Source organism: Anopheles maculipalpis, chromosome 2RL (assembly GCF_943734695.1).
Source record: "Anopheles maculipalpis chromosome 2RL, idAnoMacuDA_375_x, whole genome shotgun sequence".
NCBI classification, from domain to species: domain Eukaryota; kingdom Metazoa; phylum Arthropoda; class Insecta; order Diptera; family Culicidae; genus Anopheles; species Anopheles maculipalpis.
The window spans coordinates 88,496,706-88,517,802 of record NC_064871.1 but is presented as its reverse complement, the minus strand read 5'-3'; the positions used below and the strand labels follow the sequence as shown (position 1 = coordinate 88,517,802).

Sequence of the window (21,097 nt, the reverse complement as noted above, 5' to 3'; positions counted from 1 at the left end):
CTATAAAAGGAGGAAGGAAAATGTCGATCAAAAGATATCAAGAACTGTCCATGTGAACTGTCTGTGCGCGTTTTTCCAGCTCGTGCAAACAGGAAAAAAGTGTAGAATTTAAAAAATTCAACTACAAATACAATAGAAAAGTTCCGGCCGATCCTTCGCCGATGTTCATTGTTAGACAATATACTGTGCTACTACTACTACTACTACTACTAATAGAACAAATAAATGCAAAGCAAACACACGCAAACTAACGCTTGTCTACCGATGCAAACTGCTACTAGAGAGCTGTTGTGATTCTACTGATGTTAATAATAATAATACGAATAGAACACGGGAAGCTGTTGTAATGTTTAATTCTAATCTAATATCTAAAGAATTAATTTATTTAGTTATTTTTTTCTCTAGAAGTTATTTAATGACCTTTTTCTTGTGTGTTGAAAATGAAAAATAAAAAGCTACTCAGTATTAACAACTTGGTATTGGTGCCTCGTCTGATCTATAGTTTCGTCTAAAGCTAGAGGATCTCCAGAGCTTTCCCTTTTGTTTTACCATAGTGATAGACATACAGCGTCTAGACAACAGTCGCTACCAATCTTGACTTTCGTTTAGCAAAACTTCCGGTTCCGGTTCGTCGCCAAAGTTGTGCCACGTGTAGTTCCAGTGCTGTGGTGCACCTCGTGGATCATCTTCTAAGTTCGCGGGCGGCACAGCCGTGCTGTTGTAATCGGCCAACCGTGCCAGCAAGCTTTGCAAAATGTGCACATGTTCGGAGGCAAAATTATTGTACTCGCAGGGATCACTTTCCACATCGAACAGACAAGCACTTTCCAGCGGGTTACATTCGTTTGCCATGTGAGCACCGGCACCACACGAAACCGTACCTTCACGGCGCAGTTGCGTTATGCGATCGCGCGAAGGAAGCATTTTCAGGTCCTCCATTACTTGGCCCGCCGGGCTGCCCGAGACGGCATCCAGTGAGTAGGCTTTTTCATCCCTAATCCCTGCCGGGCCGTACCAACCGTCCCAGGTGCGATTGTAGTGCGAACCCTTGACAAGCTTCCAGTTGCCCACGGTAAGTGCCGAACTGCCCCAAATGTCGTCGATGTTATGCAGTATTTCGATGCGTCTTGTTGGTGTACCGCTGCTCAGTTCATGCCACACGCTGATACCGTCCAGGTCGGTTGGAAGGGAGCTACAAAGATAGTCATGCATGAGGAGATTTACACAACCGCTCTTCAACATTTAAAAACCTCTCACCTGACATTGCCACCTGCTGCTTCGTAAAGCGTCGGAAGCCAATCACTAACCTGCACCATTTGGTGCGAAACTCGGCTCACATTCTGAAGCATTGGGCTCCAAATAAACCCGGCCGCTCGTACGCCACCTTCCCACAGCGTATTCTTCACCCCCCGCAGTGGCCAATTTGAAGCGGCATTATCGTTGAATCCATCCGCCGGTCCACCATTATCGCTGCTAAACACGATGATCGTATTTTCCAGCATGCCACGTGCGTGCAATGCTTCCACGAGACTACCGACCGTTCGGTCCAGTTCCACCATCATGGCAGCAAACTTACGCCGACGATAATTTTCTATGTGGTTCAGTTCCTCGACGGTTGCATCCGGAGCTGGTAGAAAGTCGTAAGGATTTGCCGAATGCACGGCTGCATGTGCTACGTACAAAAATAAGGGCACGCTAGTATTGTGATCGTGCACTATATTGATCGCTTCCGAGCCGATCACGTGCGTTGTATACTTTCCGTGAAGATCGTATGCTACATCGTAGTCACGCCGCATATCAAGACCCCAGTGGCCGTGTTCGACTGCCGTGTGATCGTTCATATGATGGTGTCCGGTCCAGAAACCGGTGTGACTGTCGAAGCCACGCTGGAGTGGTGTGTAGCGAAGCTGATAGTGTCCCAGATGCCATTTACCAACCATTTGATTGGAGTATCTGTGCTTTTGTATCGAAAATTAATATTTGCAAATTTTATTTAAAAAACGCACCATCTCACCCAAGATCCTTCAGGTACTGTGGCAACAGTTTCTCCGCCAACGGAAGTCCTCGCGGTTCCATCGCGTAAAGTACTGTATGTTGCATACCGGTGTGTATCGGATACTTGCCCGTCATAAGGGCGGATCGAGACGGAGTACAGATTGGATTCACGTAGTACCGGTTGAGTATGATGCCCGCGTAGGCCAACGCGTCCAGATTGGGCGTGGGGATTTGTGCGGATCCATGAAAACCGACATCGTTCCAGCCCAAATCATCAGCTAAAATGAAAACGATATTGGGCCGAGGACTTGCTGCAGCATGCACCACTTTGAAGAACAGTACCAGATGAACGCCAATAAGGATCGCCCCAAAATAACGACCACTAGACGAAGACATTCCTCGATATTGTTCAATCAGTTGGAATTCTCTTCTAGCAGCACAAACCCCATTCGTGACTTAATGGATATAGAATTATGAACACAAATAAAAACTGTTGTCACCAATTTGTCAACTATTAGCTTAAAGCAATAAGACGGTGCACAATAGAATCGTTTTCTGAATCACAGTGCGTGACTACACTTTTTGTTTTCGCACAAACACACACTCCAAAAACCTGATCCTGTTGGTCGTGAACTGGCGACCGGTTTTTCGTTGTAATACCGATGAGCAGCAGTCGGCCCCTTACAACCAGGCCAAAGTGCGTGATTGACTATAACTGCCACCGCGGGAGAATTTGAATGCGTGTCGCAGGGGCCCCCTGATGCAATATCACATCTCACATATCTCACATACACACACACGTGTTTGCTGTTACCCCCAAAAACCCGGGTGGCGGCATTTATGGCTATTTATTTGTAAATATCTTTTCACACATTCACCCCGTTTTTCGCAACTAGGGGTACCCGCATGGAGAAGAGCAGAAGATAAAAAAGTGCCGCTGTTGGTGGAAGTGAAATTGGCCCTGGGTATTGTGAGCATGGGTTTGGTAAACATGATTATCTCACTGTTTACGATGAGCAGAAAGCTGAATAAACAAATTATTTTTATTCTTCTTAGTTTTACGTGGATTACTTGCTGATACCACATAGTTGGATAGTCAGTCCTAACTAAGTGGCCCGGATGGGATTTGAACATGGTTCTGCCGTGTGAAGACCTACGCCGTTGTCGCCTTCCTGGCGGGACGCTCCCTACAAATAAATTAATGATTATTTTACAAAAAGGAGAAGCAACTTAGCGCTGGTTTAAGCTATCTTTCTAATAAGAATTGTTTTGCTAGACTTTTTTTTTTACTAGTGCACTGTTTTCTGTTGGTAAAACAAAAGCAATTAGAGTTCAAACAGCCATAATTTACAGTGTATTTGCCCCGGCGTGTTGACGTTTTGATTTGTGTTGACGTAGAAATGTGCGTGAGTGAATAAAATTGTTCAAGAAAATTTATTTTTTAATGCACAAAGCTCAGCAAATTTCAACTGTTTTTAACCTCATTGTCATTCCTATAAAATATAACAAAAAGCTAAACGAAAAACAAAAATCAGATCATCAGAAAGAGCGACGTGTAGTCGGGCCTTCTTTCACCTTCCGAACGTCAAGCATCTTAAAATATCTTCCCTCTCACTCTGCTAGAGTTGGGAACGAATGAGTATGTGTAATCCGTATGATTGATATTGTTGTCTAAACTTGTAATTTTTGTAATTTTGATGGTTTTTTTACACTTTTTAAAGCAACAAAATAATTTAATTTAACTGAAACACTCCAAATAATTCAATTTCACACCAGTTCGATCAAGAAAAGCGGTCCCTTTTTCGGAATGATCCATCCACTAGTGAGCCAAACCGTTCCGACAGTTTCAACTCGGAATGCCCATCGCTACCCTTTCTTTTCTGTCGCCCGCGAAACCGTCGTCGACTTGCGCGCTCGGGACTTTTCTCGGAATATAGCATTTCCACAAATAGGTAAGTCGTCGAAAAACGTCTCAGCAATCGCGGTTCGCTTATCGGCAGCGGAAGAGACCAAGTGAGTTTGGACCGTGCGGCCAAGCAGACAAATATTGGGTTCGGACTTTACCGGCTTCCTGGTCGTGTGGCGTAGTGTGATACCGCCACCTGCCCGTTGCCCACCAAAATCTCTAACCGACCGTGGTAGAACAGAAGTTGTTCGAGTGGTGTGAGACTTATACCGTTTTTCTTCTCGTTCGGCACTTTACTTGCAGCAATCACTAGAAGCAGCAGCAGCAGCAACAATGGCCCTCAGCCGCATCTATGCATCCAAATTGGCCTGTGCCAATAAGGTGAGTGTTGGGTAAAAGTAACCCGTTGTCGTCGTCATCGTCAAGTGTGTCGTCCACGTTGCGACTAGGAAATGAGCCACGGAACCGTTTCTGTGATAACGTGTGACCATAGGACTGACACGCGGGTTTAAAGGACCCACTAAACTGGCCGTGCGCGTGCTGTCCTTGAATAGAGGAGGTATATCCTGCTGCTTTACGGCCCTACACGAATGGCGTGTGTGTTCCGTGGTGTCAATATGTGCGTGCGTGTGTGTGTGCGCGATTTGCTCAAGAACTTGACCGCGTCATCGTGCGCACTTGTCCCGTGTAAAAAGCGGACCACGGCCGAGATTGCGGATATGTGTGGCGGTTGTCTTTTTTCCGCCTCACAGACGAAAAAGCGAATCCATTACATAACACAAGTGACGCAAAAAAGGAAACAGTGCCTACTTTTGTCCAAGTGAAAATGTGAAAATTCTCTTGCCCACATTCCAGTACAAAATCGTTTTCCTTTCGGAAAGTGTATGTGTGTGAATTGTAAAACTGGAGGAAATAGAGAAAATCTTTCATCCGTACACGAATATGTGGTGAAGACGGAGAAGTTTGAGGCGAAGGTTAAACGCTCGTCGCACTGCCCTTGCGAAACGTGGAAAACGTGGATTTAATCATCAAGTAGGCTTGTGTGGTGTGGAGGGTTGCTACGAAGCGCGAGATGCGGTTGCTGCTTGTGCCTCTGCCTGCACACACAGGCGCCGATGATGAGATAATTTTGTGTTTGAGTAGCCGTAGGAAGAGAAGGTATAAATGGCAAACTAAGCAAAACTGAGGGACTTGCACAATAGGCGGATTTGTGTGGGCTCGTAGAGGATTCGATAAAGCATCTTGAAAAGCCTTATCATTCGCTTTAAAAAAACATACACACAAGGAGTTGCGAAATAATGTAGGAAAGACATTAAATAGTAGTAGAAAGCACAGGAGCACATTACAGGGGTTTGTTAAGATTAAGGGGGTTTGATTTGTTAAGATGTTAAATAGCTCGAATTTTGTCGTCAGTTTGTTCGATATTTGGATAGAATCATGCGTTTTTGGTCCAACCGTATTGTGTTGTAAAATGTCTAGGCAAACTGTACAGTTACTATGTACAGAGCTATATAAACTAGGATGAAAAATGTGTGATTCTACAATCCTGCGGGAACAATCCAAAGACTACATCTTGCAGATAATATACCTGAATGAATCCATATCTCGGCGAACTTGTTCGTTATATCCTCAGAAAACCCTGTACGTAGTGAAGCGCGCGCAGAGGAAAAAATCCTACCAGAGAAAGATTGGTCGCGTTCGGTGTCGTCACTTGACGCAATCCAATGACTTCTCCCAATTTTCCCTCGTTTTCATTCCCCACTACAGGGGAGCAAAAAGCGGGTTTGTGTGTGGAGCGAAATGTTAGGTAACAACTCCACTTGCGTGCGGGTGTGTGTTTTTATTATGATTTAACGATGAAGCAGGGAAATTAGTTTCTTTTTCTAAAGATTCTGGGATTCTCTTTTTTAAATTTAGGTTAGGTTAGGTTAGGTTGGGTATCGTTAAAAAGATCTTACTTCACTTGCTGCTGCTTAGAAGTGTCCAAGAATTATTTTTGTCTCGTAAAATAGCCAAGAAGCGCAGTACCAGGGAAGAGAAAACGCGCCTTTTGCTGGTCGAAAGTTCGGGTTCCTCCAGTGCGCAAATTACCATTGCAAATGTGGCCGTTGTAGAAAAAAGGGGTCATAAATACTCGCTTGCACAGTGTAGTATTAAATGATTTAAGCTATCGATTACTCCCTTTCCATGACTCGGTGTTTGTGTGACGGCCAAAATTAGATTTCTGTAGTAAAATAGCTTAACAAAACGGACGGCGGGAAGTACGGGTATATTCTCTTCGTTATGTAATAATATTTTCCTTTAATAACAAACTGGTTAGTTGCTGATTTGGTCTTTTAACACAAATCGAGAAATTGACATGGAATGTAAAAATCGCTTACTGGATTCGGTGACGTAGAAATGATAAAATATTCAATGTCAACGATAAGCCCCCCTAGGCAGTAGAGCTTGCCACGGGGGTTTGAACCTATTAAGTCAGTCAAACGGCAATCAGTTTGTTCAGCAGCTCAATACGATATGGCCTGCGTGATGATTTTAGAGTTTTGGAAATTTATTTGAAAGGGCCACGTGCCACGATCGATTTGAAAATATAAATTTTAGGTTCTTATAAAATTTTCTAGCTTTAAAATCGCTTTTTGAGCACCTGGCGCATACACAAACTACCTAGACGAGGCAACGTAGAAAAAGCTAAAATTGCAATTTTTTTTGTTTTTTGGCAGTTGAATTTCGATATTTCAACTGCTTGAAATTTACGGTGGCCCTTACTTCATGTTCTATATCCCTAAAAAGAATGAGAGAGAGAGAGAGAGAGAAAGAGAGAGAAAGAGAGAGATTACCCCCGCGATCCATCCATCAATGCCATCTGCATCCATCCCATCCATTATCAAGCCAGCCCACCAAGCCGGTGGCACTATCGCGCGATAAGAAATCTCCTATCAACAGCCATTCCGCGCGGAGTTGCGTAGCGCAATACGTACACACCATCGGATTGGCAGGCACCGGCGACGACCGTGCACGACCGTAGAAAATGATTGTACTACCCGTGCAAAGATCACCTGATCCAGCGAGACCTTTTGCCGGACGCATCTGTACGGACATAGTGTGCGGCAATGCTTTTTTTGTGCCCACCAACTGCTGCTCTTCCCTCCATGTGATTGGTTGGAGGACATTAAAACGATTGAGAGCGAGCCGACCACATGGAGAATGAAATGCCCATAAAGGCGAGCTGTTGTGTGCATTGCTATGCCACGAAAGCACGATGAGGGTCGATGATGATGACATTTGGAAGATGGGAGAAGACTGCTCACGCTAAGGACATAATCGCGACAGGCCAAAAGGTACAATGTCATTGCACGAATAGGTAGGCAGTTTGCCAAGCCTTCCGCGATTTTTTTTTTTTGCTGTGACGCTTGACTTCCTTCTTCGCTCGGAATCTGTCAATGTTCCGGGATCTTTGAGGCTAAAATTAGTGTTAGTACACCGATCGTGCTTTACCGTACAGCGATCCTATTTTTGTCTCAGAATAAATGCCAACCTTATCGATCGATAGGCAACCAAGCCCGATGGGGGCGTGTGTGTGTATTAGAACCGTTAGATAATGCAAAGCTAGGTGGCTGATGTTACATCACCTCTGGCTCGGTTGTTTTCTATTAGCTCTTCACGGTGTGTGACCCGGTTTCTTTCGATTGTTACATACGGCTTACGGTTCTGCTGATTCTGCTTCCTAGAGCATTAGCCCCATTGTAGAGCTTCCCTGCTCTGTGGCATCTGCCCATTAGTAGGCAAGCTATTGGTTTGAAGATTTTTGTAAGCAAAGAAATTGGAAAACATACCGGCTATAACCGGTTGTTGGAGATTTTTTCTGTTCTTTAGTATTTTACGCCACGATGGGGAATTGCCCTTGTGGGAAGAACTCGAGTCAACTCGATTACGGACACGAGTGCTGGATTTTTTTTTAATACTATCCAACATCCAACGTCAATGAAACAGGTTTTATGTCCCAACACTTTTTATGGGTTTCAGTTCGCAAGAGATCCTAAGAATGAGTTGGCGTCAGTCGAAACTATTCCTCTCCGTAATAGTCATCATCTCGAACAATTCTTTTTCGAAGGCCACTGAAGGAGGTGTGCTGTTTGTGAATCAGAAATCAGCAAGGCTGGAACATTCTGGAGAATTTGTCTGCATTAAAATATAATTCAGCTTGTACGGGCAACTGGCGTCGCGATAGATAAACAGATAAGTCACACACTGACCAGATACCCCCTCCTATCACGTAGCAGTGTGGAAGAATAATTTTCAGTTTAAACATAAAATGATAACGACTTCATACGACGGTACAGTAACTCACTTCAGCACTTGATCCTCGTGATCGTCTACTGCTAGGAAGGGATATGCAATAGGTCTTACCGAAACACAATCTGTTTCCACACTTTACGGAGGATGGGTTGGATGTAAGTTTGTGCAACGTTTTTTTTTCGTTCCTTTGCTTTCGCTACTGACGAACGGAGGACGTCTATAATTAACCACGCCACGGACGAATCCCATTCGCGTCTCGGGCGTAAAAGTTACGCATGTACCAAACGGATTCTTCGAGCAATCGAAAGATTTGCTGTATTCGTTTTATTTTTTCCGTTTTCTGATATCTGTCCCGACTACAGTCTATTCGCGTTTGTTTTGTAAATACTTTGTTACGTCAAAGAAAAAGTCATCGATCCGCGAGAAACGCGCGTCAGAAGGACGCCTCCGATTGTGTTTCGTTTTCTTTTATCATACTTATTGTTTTCTCTTCTTTTCATTTGCAGAATGCCCTGCCGGTAATCACTACCTTTGTGCGCAATGCCTCCGACAGCACAGACCTGAAGGGCGTCCTGTCGGAAAAGATTCCGAAGGAGCAGGAGCGCATCAAGAACTTCCGCAAGCAGCACGGCAACACCAAAGTTGGCGAAGTCACCGTCGATATGGTAAGTGTTTGTTTGTCGGCCTGTTACCACCCTCCCCCAACCGTCGCTAATTCTTTGGAGGTTAAAAATTCGGGACCAGGCATAGATGCAGTCGACTGCTACCGCCCAATCACCGAAGATGGGTTTAAATTTAGCATTGCACCCGAATGTGAATGCACTCTAGTGTGAGAAAATGTAGGGACAAGTATTCAACATGCTTGATCTCTGCTGACATCCCAGGGAACGTATCGCGGGATATAAAAGGTCATGGTGGAGACACGGTGTATTCTATGTTTGGCGCAATGTTCAACATATCCCTATCGCTTTCCTCGAGAGGGAGATGTAATCACAGAACGGTTTGCCTCGTGTGCTCGCACGCATGCCCTTACCCCAGACACAAGACCTGCCTAATTGAGTTAAACGACTGCTATCAAATTGCGGCGGCCTGGTTGACAATTGATTTGCTGCACCAGGTTTCGTCGCCATCGTCGCACTACTGACCGACTGGCTTTCCCTCCCTCTCTGTGCGGGCAGTGTAGTCACTGGAGCGTGTCATCGCTCGACGGTCGGATCATTGGGCATACACAATGAACCGGTTGTTGGATGTTGACCACCAGCAGGCAAGCGTCTAGTAGGGATGATTGAAATGCGTCCGTGCGGCGACTGGTTTGATGTAATAACGGCCAGACAGACAGAGAGATCATTGTGCTTTCGTATGATCGGCACGTGAAGCGGGAATTCGCTGCAAATCGTATGATGCGACTATAAAAGTAATATTCATTTTGCAGGAATTTAGGATATCCAAAACATCGATTTTGGATATTCAGCGCAACTTTACGACTGATGGAATCTATTAACAGATTATTTACTGATTTTGAGCGCTTGTATTGCGATCAGTGCCAAGTGTTCTAGTGATACATTTGGCTGTCCATCGTCTCTGAATTCATTAAATCATTTGAGGTAGTTTTATTATCATTTACTTTTTTTTACGGAAGATCTTGTCTATTTACGGAACAGCATGAAACGTGTTAGCATGTCTCTGTCTGCAGAAATTGTGACCAGCACATTAGCATAGTGTCGGTAAACTATTTACTAAGCCAACACTCAATGTCATCCATATGTCAACCAGAATGTTCTGCGTTACGTTTAACGTTTGTAGCGAGTAATAGTAAGTTGTTATTGGAAGTGCATGTCACGTGCCAAATTGTCCACCGTCTTCCTCCCGCATACTCCCGCTAACCGGCTCACTCGTTTATTTTTCTCACACAATCAGCAAACGCCGGTCCCAGCAAACTTTATGGCTGTACTTTGGAGTTTTCATGCTGATGATGCTCGAGTGAGATGAGACACATCGATCAAACGGTTGTAAACAGTGCACTGATAGCATGTTTACCAATAATTTCCCTGCAAACGTGTACCGTCAAATGTGGATTGTGGGTGCATTATAATATTGCACATTGTAGGATTGCGGCCGTCCGGAGCTAGAATGTGAAATAATTGGCATAATAATAGCCGTGTGTGCGAGTGTATCTCATGGTGATTTTTTTACGTGTGATCATCGCACGGTAAGGGACCGTTCCATTCACAATGAAATTAACTACCGTTTGAGCTGATTTGAAGTTTGAAGGGCGCGAGCAAATTGTATTGTATCGAACCTTGAGGACGGGACAAGATAACGTGCTGGCTAGTGCGTTTGTATACTCGTGGGAAGGCTAAACTAGGATGCCTAAGCAGATAAAACCCTTTTCTAGCTACACTAATACTCTTGTACCTTAGTTATCTTTCACCTTGCCTTGGTAGAGTGAACCGATCAGATTCCCTCTCTATACGTGTGTACCGTCACATGATTGGCAGCGTTAGACACTTCCAAGAGATCAAAAATAAAAGAATCATTTCGGTAGTTTTGTTTTCTCACTCATTAGCAAGATTCTTTAAACCTTCGAAGTCGTTGTTTGTGCTGATGGTAGCGAAATAATATTTAGGACGCTAATGGGACAAGGAACGTGGCTAGCGCATTTTAGCGCTGATGCTATTGCGTATGGCAGCACTAGTAGTAGTAGCAGCGGGTGTGTTCAATGGCTGTCGATTTTTTCAAATTCAACTTTTTTTCCCGTTTGTTTGTGTAAAACATTCCGCACCCACATTGTTTGTGACATCATAGTACGGTCAGCTGACCGACCGTGCACATATGATGTCGACATGATAACACCGACACAGATCGAAGGATGGGGGGATTTCACTTATCTCCATTTTGCTGCTGCTGTGCGTCCACGGTGTCGTCTACTCTGGGGTTTCTTTGGGATTTTTTCGCTTTTGCTTCTCTGTCTCTCTCTCTCTCTCAACCAGTCCTTCTCAGGCTTCTTCCACACGCGCTCGCTTAATGTTCCAGCGGCTTTTAATGAAGTCAAGTTCAATAACGCTCCAAGGCAAAGGCCCGTCCGCTTGTCGTGAATGCGGTTGGTTGTGCACGGTGCCTGCTATCGTCGCCTCTTTCGTTGCGTGCTTCCATCAGCAGAGCCAACCTCGTGGTAGACAGCAGTTTAATGGGCAGTCTTGAAATGGTTCGATGTTCATTCCCCCATTGAGCATCAGCGTCGATCATGGTCGATATGATGCCAGGGGTGTAAGTGTGTTAATTCTTAATTGACCCCTCTACTCCCCACAATGAGGTATGTCTGGAATAATTCTGGCAAGAATTATTGCAAAAATTTGGCATCGAATTCTTCTTGGAAAGCCTTCCGGTGCCTTTGCCAGAACTGATAATGAACACATGAATGGAACACTTGGAGAAGATATGAAAAAAAATCGTACCCGAAATTTTCAACCGTTATGAGGCTTTTTCCGGTTATGTTCCCGCCCCTTTCGAATAGTTCGTTTGTAGTAGTAACCTTATCATTTTGTACGAAATACTAATTGTTTGTCTTTTGCTTTCGGATCATTCCAGATGTATGGCGGTATGCGTGGCATCAAGGGTCTGGTGTGCGAAACTTCCGTACTCGATCCGGAGGAGGGCATCCGTTTCCGCGGTTTGTCGATCCCCGAATGTCAGCAGGTGCTCCCGAAGGCACCAGGTAGGTGTTACATAAATGGTTTTTTGTAACGTTTTAAGGGTGTTTTTTTTTAGTTTTAATATACAATGAGCGTAAATATTGTAAGACAATTTTTAATGACGATCGTCAAAAATCTGATTTTGAGTCTTTCAAGCAAAGTTCAAGGAAAAAGTTCAAAAATGAAGGAGTGAAAAGTAATTCAAAATATCTAACATTTTATTTGATGCATTATGAATTCAGCCCAGGAATAGATGTAGATGAAGTAATCGAAATTTGTATTATTAACTTGTTTGACCGGAATCGATCGTCCCTGCGACGGACGATGCATCACGAGATGTATAAATGCAGTCGCGCTGAAGGTTGAATAATCGCTATCGAGACAACACGAGTCACATGAGGTTAGGTAATGGCGCGAAGGACGTATGTGATACATGCAGTCGGATGTACATCGGCAGTGGAAGGGACGTTCGGTTACCTCGGATTGTTTGCTAGTTGTAATAATTTATTTTAAGCTCTTCTGCATCAGAAGCCATGGCACTGGGCGTTAGGAGACACTTTGTAAGGAAATTAGAGGACTTGTCCTTTTTCTTTTAATCGTTTCTTCTATTAAAGACATAACGATCATTAAAATGATCGTTTAGACAACTGTCCCTTAAAGGGGTAGCATTGAATAATACTAAAACGCTCGCTCATTACGATACCTTCTCTCTTTTTCGTTCGTTCCAGGTGGTCAGGAACCACTGCCGGAGGGTCTGTTCTGGCTGCTGATCACTGGTGACGTACCGTCGAAGGCTCAGGTTGATGCGCTGTCCCGCGAATGGGCTAACCGTGCTGCACTGCCATCGCACGTGGTCACCATGCTCAACAACATGCCCACCTCGCTCCACCCGATGTCGCAGCTGAGCTGCGCCGTGACTGCTCTTAACCACGAGAGCAAATTCGCGAAAGCGTACTCGGATGGTGTGCACAAGAGCAAGTACTGGGAGTACGTATACGAGGACAGCATGGACCTGATCGCTAAGCTGCCCGTGATTGCGGCCACTATCTACCGTAACACGTACCGCGACGGTAAGGGTATTGGTGCAATCGATCCGAAGAAGGATTGGTCTGCCAACTTCACCAAGATGTTGGGCTACGAGGACGAGAAGTTTACCGAGCTGATGCGCCTGTACCTGACGATCCACAGTGACCACGAGGGTGGTAACGTGTCGGCACACACGGTCCATCTGGTCGGTTCGGCACTGAGCGACCCTTACCTGTCGTTTGCCGCCGGTATGAACGGTCTTGCCGGTCCGCTGCACGGTTTGGCCAACCAGGAAGTGTTGGTGTGGCTGCAGAAGCTGCGCAAGGAGCTGGGCGACAATGCGAGCGAGGATAAGGTGAAGGAATTCATCTGGAAGACGCTGAAGTCGGGCCAGGTTGTGCCTGGCTATGGTCACGCCGTGCTGCGTAAGACCGATCCCCGCTATACCTGCCAGCGCGAGTTCGCCCTCAAGCACCTGCCAAACGATCCGCTGTTCGGGCTGGTCTCGAACATCTACAAGGTTGTGCCACCAATCCTGACCGAGCTGGGCAAGGTGAAGAACCCGTGGCCGAACGTAGATGCTCACTCTGGTGTGCTGCTGCAGTACTACGGTCTGAAGGAGATGAACTACTACACCGTACTGTTCGGTGTGTCGCGTGCCCTCGGTGTGTTGGCCTCGCTGGTGTGGGACCGTGCCCTGGGTCTGCCGATCGAGCGCCCGAAATCGATGTCGACCGATGGACTGATCAAGGCCACCTCCAAGTAAAAAGGGAAAGAGGAGCGCAAGTTGCCTCCCTTGAATAAACCATACACACACAAACAAAAAACACACTTAAATCACACACACACTCGCATCCTTTGCAAACTCTAAGCATAAGTTTTCATCGAAATGAGTAATTTAAACACACCGACAAAGCAAACACGAATTGTGGCGTCGGCAACCACAAGTCCCCGCATCACAGAACCAACAGCAGCAGCTGATCCCGTATCAGAGCAGTGTGTCCACAACACCGAAGGACACGTACATAAAGGGCTAGGGAGATCGGGAAGCAATTCTATTCGATATTAAGGGCCAGTTATGCCGGGGAAACGTTAGTCCTCAGTCTCCTCAGGAGAAGAAGAAACGTGCTAGGAGCGAATATAGAAGTGTAACACACGCATACACACACACAACCAAAAACTACCAAACTCTGCGATTAGTAAATGAGTTAAAAACTATAATACAAATAGCTTTTAGAGTGAGGATAGATAAACAATCCCCTTGTCCCTTCCCGATGTGGTGATGCTGTATTTGGTGCGTGACATCCTCTTCCCGTGCTTTAAGCGAAAAGATTGAAGGACAACGACGGCAAGACAGGATGTGTGTCGGAGCGACAGGAAAAACGACAACTTAAAAAAAAGAAAACAAGAAATATGTAATAATAATACCTTATCCTCTCTCGTAGAGAGTGTCGCAAAAAAAGAAGAAAAAAAAAACAAACATCAAGAAGTCGTCGTGTTGGGAAAAAGAAAAAGGGAAGAAAGAATTGTGGGGTTTTCCTATGTTTTTTTCTTCCTGTTCTGGGTAAAAGGGGATCGTTCTGTTGTAGTCTCGAATCGATGAAAATGAATGCAATTGGATCATTTCATCCCTTGGCACAGAATGGAAGTGAGAAATGGTTAGAAGAAATCGATTTAATATTTAAATTAGTAGCTTAAATTAGCACGTGTGTAATGCTCGTAGCAGTAGCGTGTTCCACATGACCGTATGGTGGTCTACAGGTTCCAGCGTTCCTTTTGATTAATTTGCAATAAGTTGAGTGTGTGTCTGTGGACGTGACCGTCTAGCAACTTAATTAGTTTAGAATGATTGTTTTGACATGGATTCTTGCTCTATGGTGGCAGCAGTAAGCCTCGCTTTGTTCAGGTTCATAATTTAAACGATCTTTTCTTTCACACGTTAATGTGCAAAGATATTTAAGTCAAGTTCGGGGAGGTAGAAAATAGAAAACTACACATGCATACACTCTTTGATTAGGCGGATGCAATCAATTCGGCATGAATGTTGTGCCCGTTCTATATTGTACACCGACCCAATAATTAATATTTATTGCTTTCCGAGACCGTATGACTTGGACACAGGGTGCGAAATGTATGCGAACAATAAGGAAGCGCCAAATTGCTGCTTTGCTAACTGCTGTACGTGTAGTGAGTTGATCAACAAGGACACGATTTACTTCTACTTTCTCCTTCTCGGACTTGGCTAGGTGTTATGCTTTCCGTTCGGTGACTTTCGATATTAGTTAGTGGATGAGTTTGTTTTGGTTAACAAGTAAATAAATTAAACAAAAAGTTATGACAAACACCGCTAATGCATTAATAGAAAAGACCTCGGAAAATACATTCTCTCACCCTGACAATAAAACAAAGAAACCCATAATGTATCGCAACGCCTGTATCGAATTGTATTGCACACACATTGAAAACACTGCCAAAGGCGCCAAAGCTGCGAAGCTTTCTCGTACAAATTTACTTAATAAATTGAACTTTCATGTATGGCGTATAAGAAACTTGATCATCTGTGAAGAAAACGAGAAATTTTAAGATAGTTTTTTCAATGTAAAAGATTCTGGAAATAAAAATTTCACAATAACGATTTATTTGAATGATAATTATTTATTAACCTTGCGTTTGTGTTTAGTGGCAAATCTCATCTAGCGTAACCTTGCATTACGCACACGCAAAAGAGTGACAGCTGAAAATCTTGCTGCAAACGCTTCACAGAAAACGCTTCATTTGTGCCGCTGTCGGATTTGCATTTGTTGCAAGAGAACAACATTGCTGCTGTACCTGCTAATTAAAACCGAATCAAAATACGCTGCTGTGTGGTGCAAACGTTCACTAGTCCAATCGGGTAAGCCTTTGTACCAGTGTGCTTTAACGGTAGGAAAAGTATCCAGCACAGTCGAGAACCTTGGTGAGGATGGCCGGCGTACAGCAAGCAGGCAATATGCAACAAATGGCGTCTCACAGCGAGAAGGTTTTCCAGTGGATAAATGAACTATCGAACCCGGAATCGCGCGAAACGGCACTGCTGGAGCTGAGCAAGAAGCGTGAATCAGTCCCGGATCTGGCTCCAATGCTATGGCACAGCTTCGGCACAACGGCGGCACTGTTGCAGGAAATCATTCACATCTACCCGTCGATCAATCCGGCCACCCTCACGGCACACCAATCGAACCGGGTGTGCAATGCGCTAGCCTTGTTGCAGTGTGTCGCATCCCATCCGGAAACGCGTTCCGCCTTTCTGGCCGCACACATTCCACTGTTTCTGTATCCGTTCCTGCACACTACCTCGAAGACGCGTCCGTTCGAGTATCTACGGCTGACGTCGCTCGGTGTGATCGGAGCGCTGGTAAAGGTAAACATAAAGCAACGGTGGAACATGAGAATGGACCATTTCAATATTGTGTAATTATGTATTTTTTAGACCGACGAGCAGGAAGTAATAACGTTCCTGCTTACGACGGAAATCATTCCACTGTGCCTGCGTATCATGGAGTCGGGCTCGGAACTGAGCAAAACGGTGGCCACCTTCATATTGCAAAAAATTCTACTGGACGATAGTGGCTTGTCGTACATCTGTCACACGTACGATCGGTTCTCGCATGTTGCCATAATTCTGGTGAGTTTGTTTATGCATGGAAATCAGGTAGAAAAGCAAAAATTAGTAATCATTTTATCCACTACAGGGAAAGATGGTAATCTCGCTATCGAAGGAGCCATCGGCTAGATTGTTGAAGCATGTCGTACGTTGTTACCTTCGACTGTCGGATAATCCGCGGTAAGAAAACTACATTACAAAGCAAACAGTACAGTACATTGCAAAGCGTTGACCGTTCCGGCTCGAACATAGCAAAATTGTTCTGTTCCGATCCTTTTTTAAACCTCATTTCTCAACACCTCTTTTTATTTTCGTTTGTACAGTGCACGCGAAGCATTGCGTCAATGTTTACCTGATCAGCTGCGGGATGGAACGTTTACTGCGTGCCTGCAGGAGGACAAATCTACCAAGCACTGGCTGACGATGCTGCTGAAGAATCTCGACACACCAGCCGGACCCGTGACCGATCCGCGCCAGGTTGGCATTGCTCCGCTCGCCTCGTAAGCGGCTAAGACCAGATTTAAATTCACACTTCAAGGGCTGTAACCGTACAACCAGTGCCAGAGCGTTGACCGTCAGGCAACGTAGAGAGCAACTTCGTTGTCCGTCTTTTTTCTTTCAGTTTTTTTGTTTGTTGAGCTAATGTGAGCTACCACCAGATAGCAATTTAGAGTAAGACGAGCTGGACGATCGGACCGCTCACTACGATTAGAATTAAACTGTCATCTTCTTTTTTGGAACAATATCGGATTACAATTCCGAGAGGTTGATGGTTAATTTCTGGTTTCCGTGACAACATTATTACCCGTAGATAGTCATAAGTCCTGGATAGGAAGTCCTTCTTACGCGGGGATCTTTATGTGAAAGCTCATCGTCGCTACCATTCACAAAAGGACTGACCGTCTGGTTACGTGGTACCATTAAGTCCAGTAAGCCGTATCGCCGATAACTATCAGGCACGGGAAAACTTATTCTGAACCACAATGATCTATCGTCGAACTATCGCCTCACGAAACTGCATGAATTGAACCGCACTAAATCTTTGAAAATGGATCGTTTTCCCCATGTCTAGTCGTTAAGTCCGGAATAAGAAGAGACAAACCGTTTCGCCCCGCATAATTGTACACTGTGGAATAGAGATTGGTTTTTGCTTTACTACTGCGCACTAGTGGACGTGATACGTGCGAAGACCTGTGTACAGACAATTTTTAAGACAAACAGTTCGAAGAGGTAAAAAGTTAGGCAAAAAAATTCAATTTCCCTCCCCGTTTTTAGGAGCTTTCTGTGAAAGAAAATTTGGGAGCATTAAAAACACATTAAGGAACCAACTAATTCGTAATAGGAAAAGTTCAAATTTCGTTTGGTTGACATTGTAAAACATAAAAATACGCAGAAATAGATTAATGATTAAAGGCAGATAAGCGTTAGTAGAAATTCCGATACATTTGACAGACCCCTTCCAAACGAGAGCTTGTTATTCGAGGTTTTCGCGTGCAGATAGACAAGAACGACACCTAAACTCAATACCTACACCTGGTTAGTATTAAATGTGCATAGAAACATAATTTGACGCTTGTTGCGGGTGTTGAAATGCGTTTAATTTCAAGGATGACACAACAATTAAGATGCGGATATTTGTACAACAAATAGTTGAAAACTGTCCGATTCCGCAGCGGGACGTCCGACAGTAAACAGCGACTGTGAATCCTGGGAAGCAGTTGGCACCTTCATCAGGGATGCCTCTGTAGAATCGTTGAGAGATGGACACAAACGCAATATCTCAATACTACACATGAGGCCAACAGTGCAGCAGCATCAACTATGAGAGATTCCTACATCTCTTTGCATAGGCAATAGCGAATAGCAGGATCGGCCATCGAGCAAGTTGCACAAAACCTTTGATATCAGATGACGATTGAAGATCCACTGCCACTCCTGTTTAAAAATACTATACTTGATCCAACCAGCTATCTCTTGCGGCGCCCTGACACGGTGATGGATAAAGTCCCTTGCAGACATCTACTCATCTATAGGTAAGCTACTAAATTCGATTGCGCATCGATCAATACGATGCTCTTTCCATTGTGCTTCGTACTAGCATCGTCAGGCTGCGGTGTCAGGCTATGGACGTAGCTCGTAAAGTCTATCTACGTCTTCCCTGTCCACTTGGAAGACGTAGATAGACTGGTGGCGAGGTGGCGTGATAGAACCAAATTGTGATGGAATGATGGCATTGAGGCGTTCACCAGAATGAAAGCCTCTAATGAATGATATTGGATTGGTAGATGACGGCGGAAGTACTTAACCGGTATCTATGCTTAATGCAGTAGGTTGGGTAAGTATTGAGGGGATGGGCAAGGCGCTCTTATCCCTGTTACAAAAAATGGCGAAGAAACCTCCTGCAGTCCTGAAAGGGCTTTTGCTTAAGAGACCTTTTTTGTAACGTTCGATTTGAAACGGACTCAATTATGATTCATAAAATTCAACAAACATAGCAGAATTCAATATTTAAAATTAAAACTGAGATTTATTTATCCTATTCTGGTCCAACAGTGAAATTTGTCTGAGGTGGTCGTTTTGTTCCATTTGGTTTGTTCCGTTGAAGATATTGCTCCGAAAAACGCTTCACAAACGCTTGAAAGACGCGCGTAACATGCTGTCGCCAATTTCTAGTTACAACGAAATGTGGTCCGACGTGTATAAAGATTCACCAGTTCATCGGGTGCGTATAAATTCTGCTCAACTGAGTAGCTCTGTGAAAATGGACGGCGTACAGCAAATGTCTGACAAAGAATTGGTTTTCCTGTGGGTAAATCAACTATCGTACCCGGAAACGCGGGAAAAAGCACTGGAAAATCTGAGCAAGAAGCGCAATTCCATCCCGTACCTTGCCCCGATCCTGTGGCACAGCCTAGGTACGATGGCGGCGTTGTTGCAGGAAATCATTCACATATACCCGTCGATCAATCCGGCCACCCTCACGGCACACCAATCGAACCGGGTGTGTAATGCGCTAGCCTTGTTGCAGTGTGTCGCCTCCCATCCGGAAACGCGTTCTGCCTTTCTGGCCGCACACATTCCACTGTTTCTGTATCCGTTCCTGCACACTACCTCGAAGACGCGTCCGTTCGAGTATCTACGTCTGACGTCGCTCGTTGTGGTCGGAGCGCTGGTAAAGGTAAACATAAAGCAACGGTGGAACATGAGAATGGACCATTTTATTATTGTGTAATTATCTATTTTTTAGACCGACGAGCAGGAAGTAATAACGTTCCTGCTTACGACGGAAATCATTCCACTGTGCCTGCGTATCATGGAGTCGGGCTCGGAACTGAGCAAAACGGTGGCCACCTTCATATTGCAAAAAATTCTGCTGGACGATAGTGGCTTGTCGTACATCTGTCACACGTACGATCGGTTCTCGCATGTTGCCATAATTCTGGTGAGTTTGTTTATGCATGGAAAACAGGTAGAAAAGCAAAAATTAGTAATCATTTAATCCACTACAGGGAAAGATGGTAATCTCGCTATCGAAGGAGCCATCGGCTAGATTGTTGAAGCATGTCGTACGTTGTTACCTTCGACTGTCGGATAATCCGCGGTAAGAAAACTACATTACAAAGCAAACAGTACAGTACATTGCAAAGCGTTGACCGTTCCGGCTCGAACCTAGCAAAATTGTTCTGTTCCGATCCTTTTTAAACCTCATTTCTCAACACCTCTTTTTATTTTCGTTTGTATAGTGCACGCGAAGCATTGCGTCAATGTTTACCTGATCAGCTGCGGGATGGAACGTTTACTGCGTGCCTGCAGGTGAACACAGTTACCAACGACTTGCTGATGATGCTGCTAAGGAACATCGATTTTTAAAGCTAGATTCAAAATCACACTTCGAGGGCTGTAACCGTACAGCTAGAGCCAGAGAGTTTGACCGTTACGCGACAAAAGGAGGAACCTCATTATCTATCTTGTTTCTTTCATTTTTGCTTTGATGAGCTATTACCAGATAGTGATCCCTGAATAAGAGGAACTGGACGTTCGAATCCCTCGCTATGAGTTAGAATTTAACTATGATTTTCTTGGGTCTGGGGTACCACTGGGCTACTGGCTTTTATTCTAGAGATACTCATAGCTGGATAGTGAGTTCTTCGTAAGGGAGGATAGGCGCGTGAAACTTTGGCGACTCATCCATCAGATAGTAGAATAATTCAAGTTATGTGAATATTTTTACCGCCAGAGGGATTTACTATTCGGCTACACTTTTCTTATCAGGCGCTACGGTCGAGCGAGGTAGTCTGCCATTCAAATTCTTCTTGGCTTAACGATCTCTAAGGTTCTGCCGGCCATCGAAATTGGCTTACTAGACTACCGATGCCACGTAGTTAGTTAAGGGACTAACCAACGTCGGGGGGACGGTTCGGATGGGTTTTGAACCCCGGTCCTGCCATTCGAATATTCCGGTGGCCGCCTTTACCACCGGGCCTGCCATTCAAATATTCGGAGCATTTTGGCAGATTTTAGCTAAAAAGACTTTCGAGC

General features: G+C 44.7%; 4 protein-coding genes across 4 annotated transcripts in view; 3 read left to right on the top strand and 1 right to left on the bottom strand.

Moving 5' to 3' along the window:
- Positions 1 to 17,219, top strand: part of LOC126568390 (CCR4-NOT transcription complex subunit 9-like) — an 83,128-nt gene extending 65,909 nt beyond the window's left edge. The window contains exons 2-5 of the mRNA XM_050224859.1: positions 15,848 to 16,315; positions 16,385 to 16,579; positions 16,647 to 16,738; positions 16,882 to 17,219. Coding sequence (XP_050080816.1) covers positions 15,878 to 16,315; positions 16,385 to 16,579; positions 16,647 to 16,738; positions 16,882 to 17,062 — 906 coding nt within the window. The 5' untranslated portion in view covers positions 15,848 to 15,877 and the 3' untranslated portion in view covers positions 17,063 to 17,219. The remainder of the gene's footprint in view (positions 1 to 15,847; positions 16,316 to 16,384; positions 16,580 to 16,646; positions 16,739 to 16,881) is intronic.
- Positions 586 to 3,480, bottom strand: LOC126567597 (arylsulfatase B-like). The gene is made up of 4 exons (XM_050223813.1): positions 3,476 to 3,480; positions 2,015 to 2,425; positions 1,258 to 1,953; positions 586 to 1,192 (listed from the first exon to the last, which is right to left on the bottom strand). Exons 1-4 carry the CDS (start codon positions 3,478 to 3,480, stop codon positions 586 to 588), a joined length of 1,719 nt encoding a protein of 572 aa, XP_050079770.1.
- LOC126568195 (probable citrate synthase 2, mitochondrial) lies at positions 4,191 to 13,681 on the top strand. Its single transcript, XM_050224636.1, has 4 exons — positions 4,191 to 4,282; positions 8,704 to 8,862; positions 11,786 to 11,912; positions 12,618 to 13,681. The coding sequence occupies exons 1-4, from the start codon at positions 4,235 to 4,237 to the stop codon at positions 13,679 to 13,681; spliced, it is 1,398 nt and encodes a 465-aa protein (XP_050080593.1). The 5' UTR covers positions 4,191 to 4,234.
- A 2,100-nt stretch (positions 17,220 to 19,319) lies between the features above and the next one.
- Positions 19,320 to 20,428, top strand: LOC126567596 (CCR4-NOT transcription complex subunit 9-like). The gene is made up of 4 exons (XM_050223812.1): positions 19,320 to 19,736; positions 19,806 to 20,000; positions 20,068 to 20,159; positions 20,302 to 20,428. The coding sequence occupies exons 1-4, from the start codon at positions 19,320 to 19,322 to the stop codon at positions 20,426 to 20,428; spliced, it is 831 nt and encodes a 276-aa protein (XP_050079769.1).
- Positions 20,429 to 21,097: the final 669 nt, after the last annotated feature.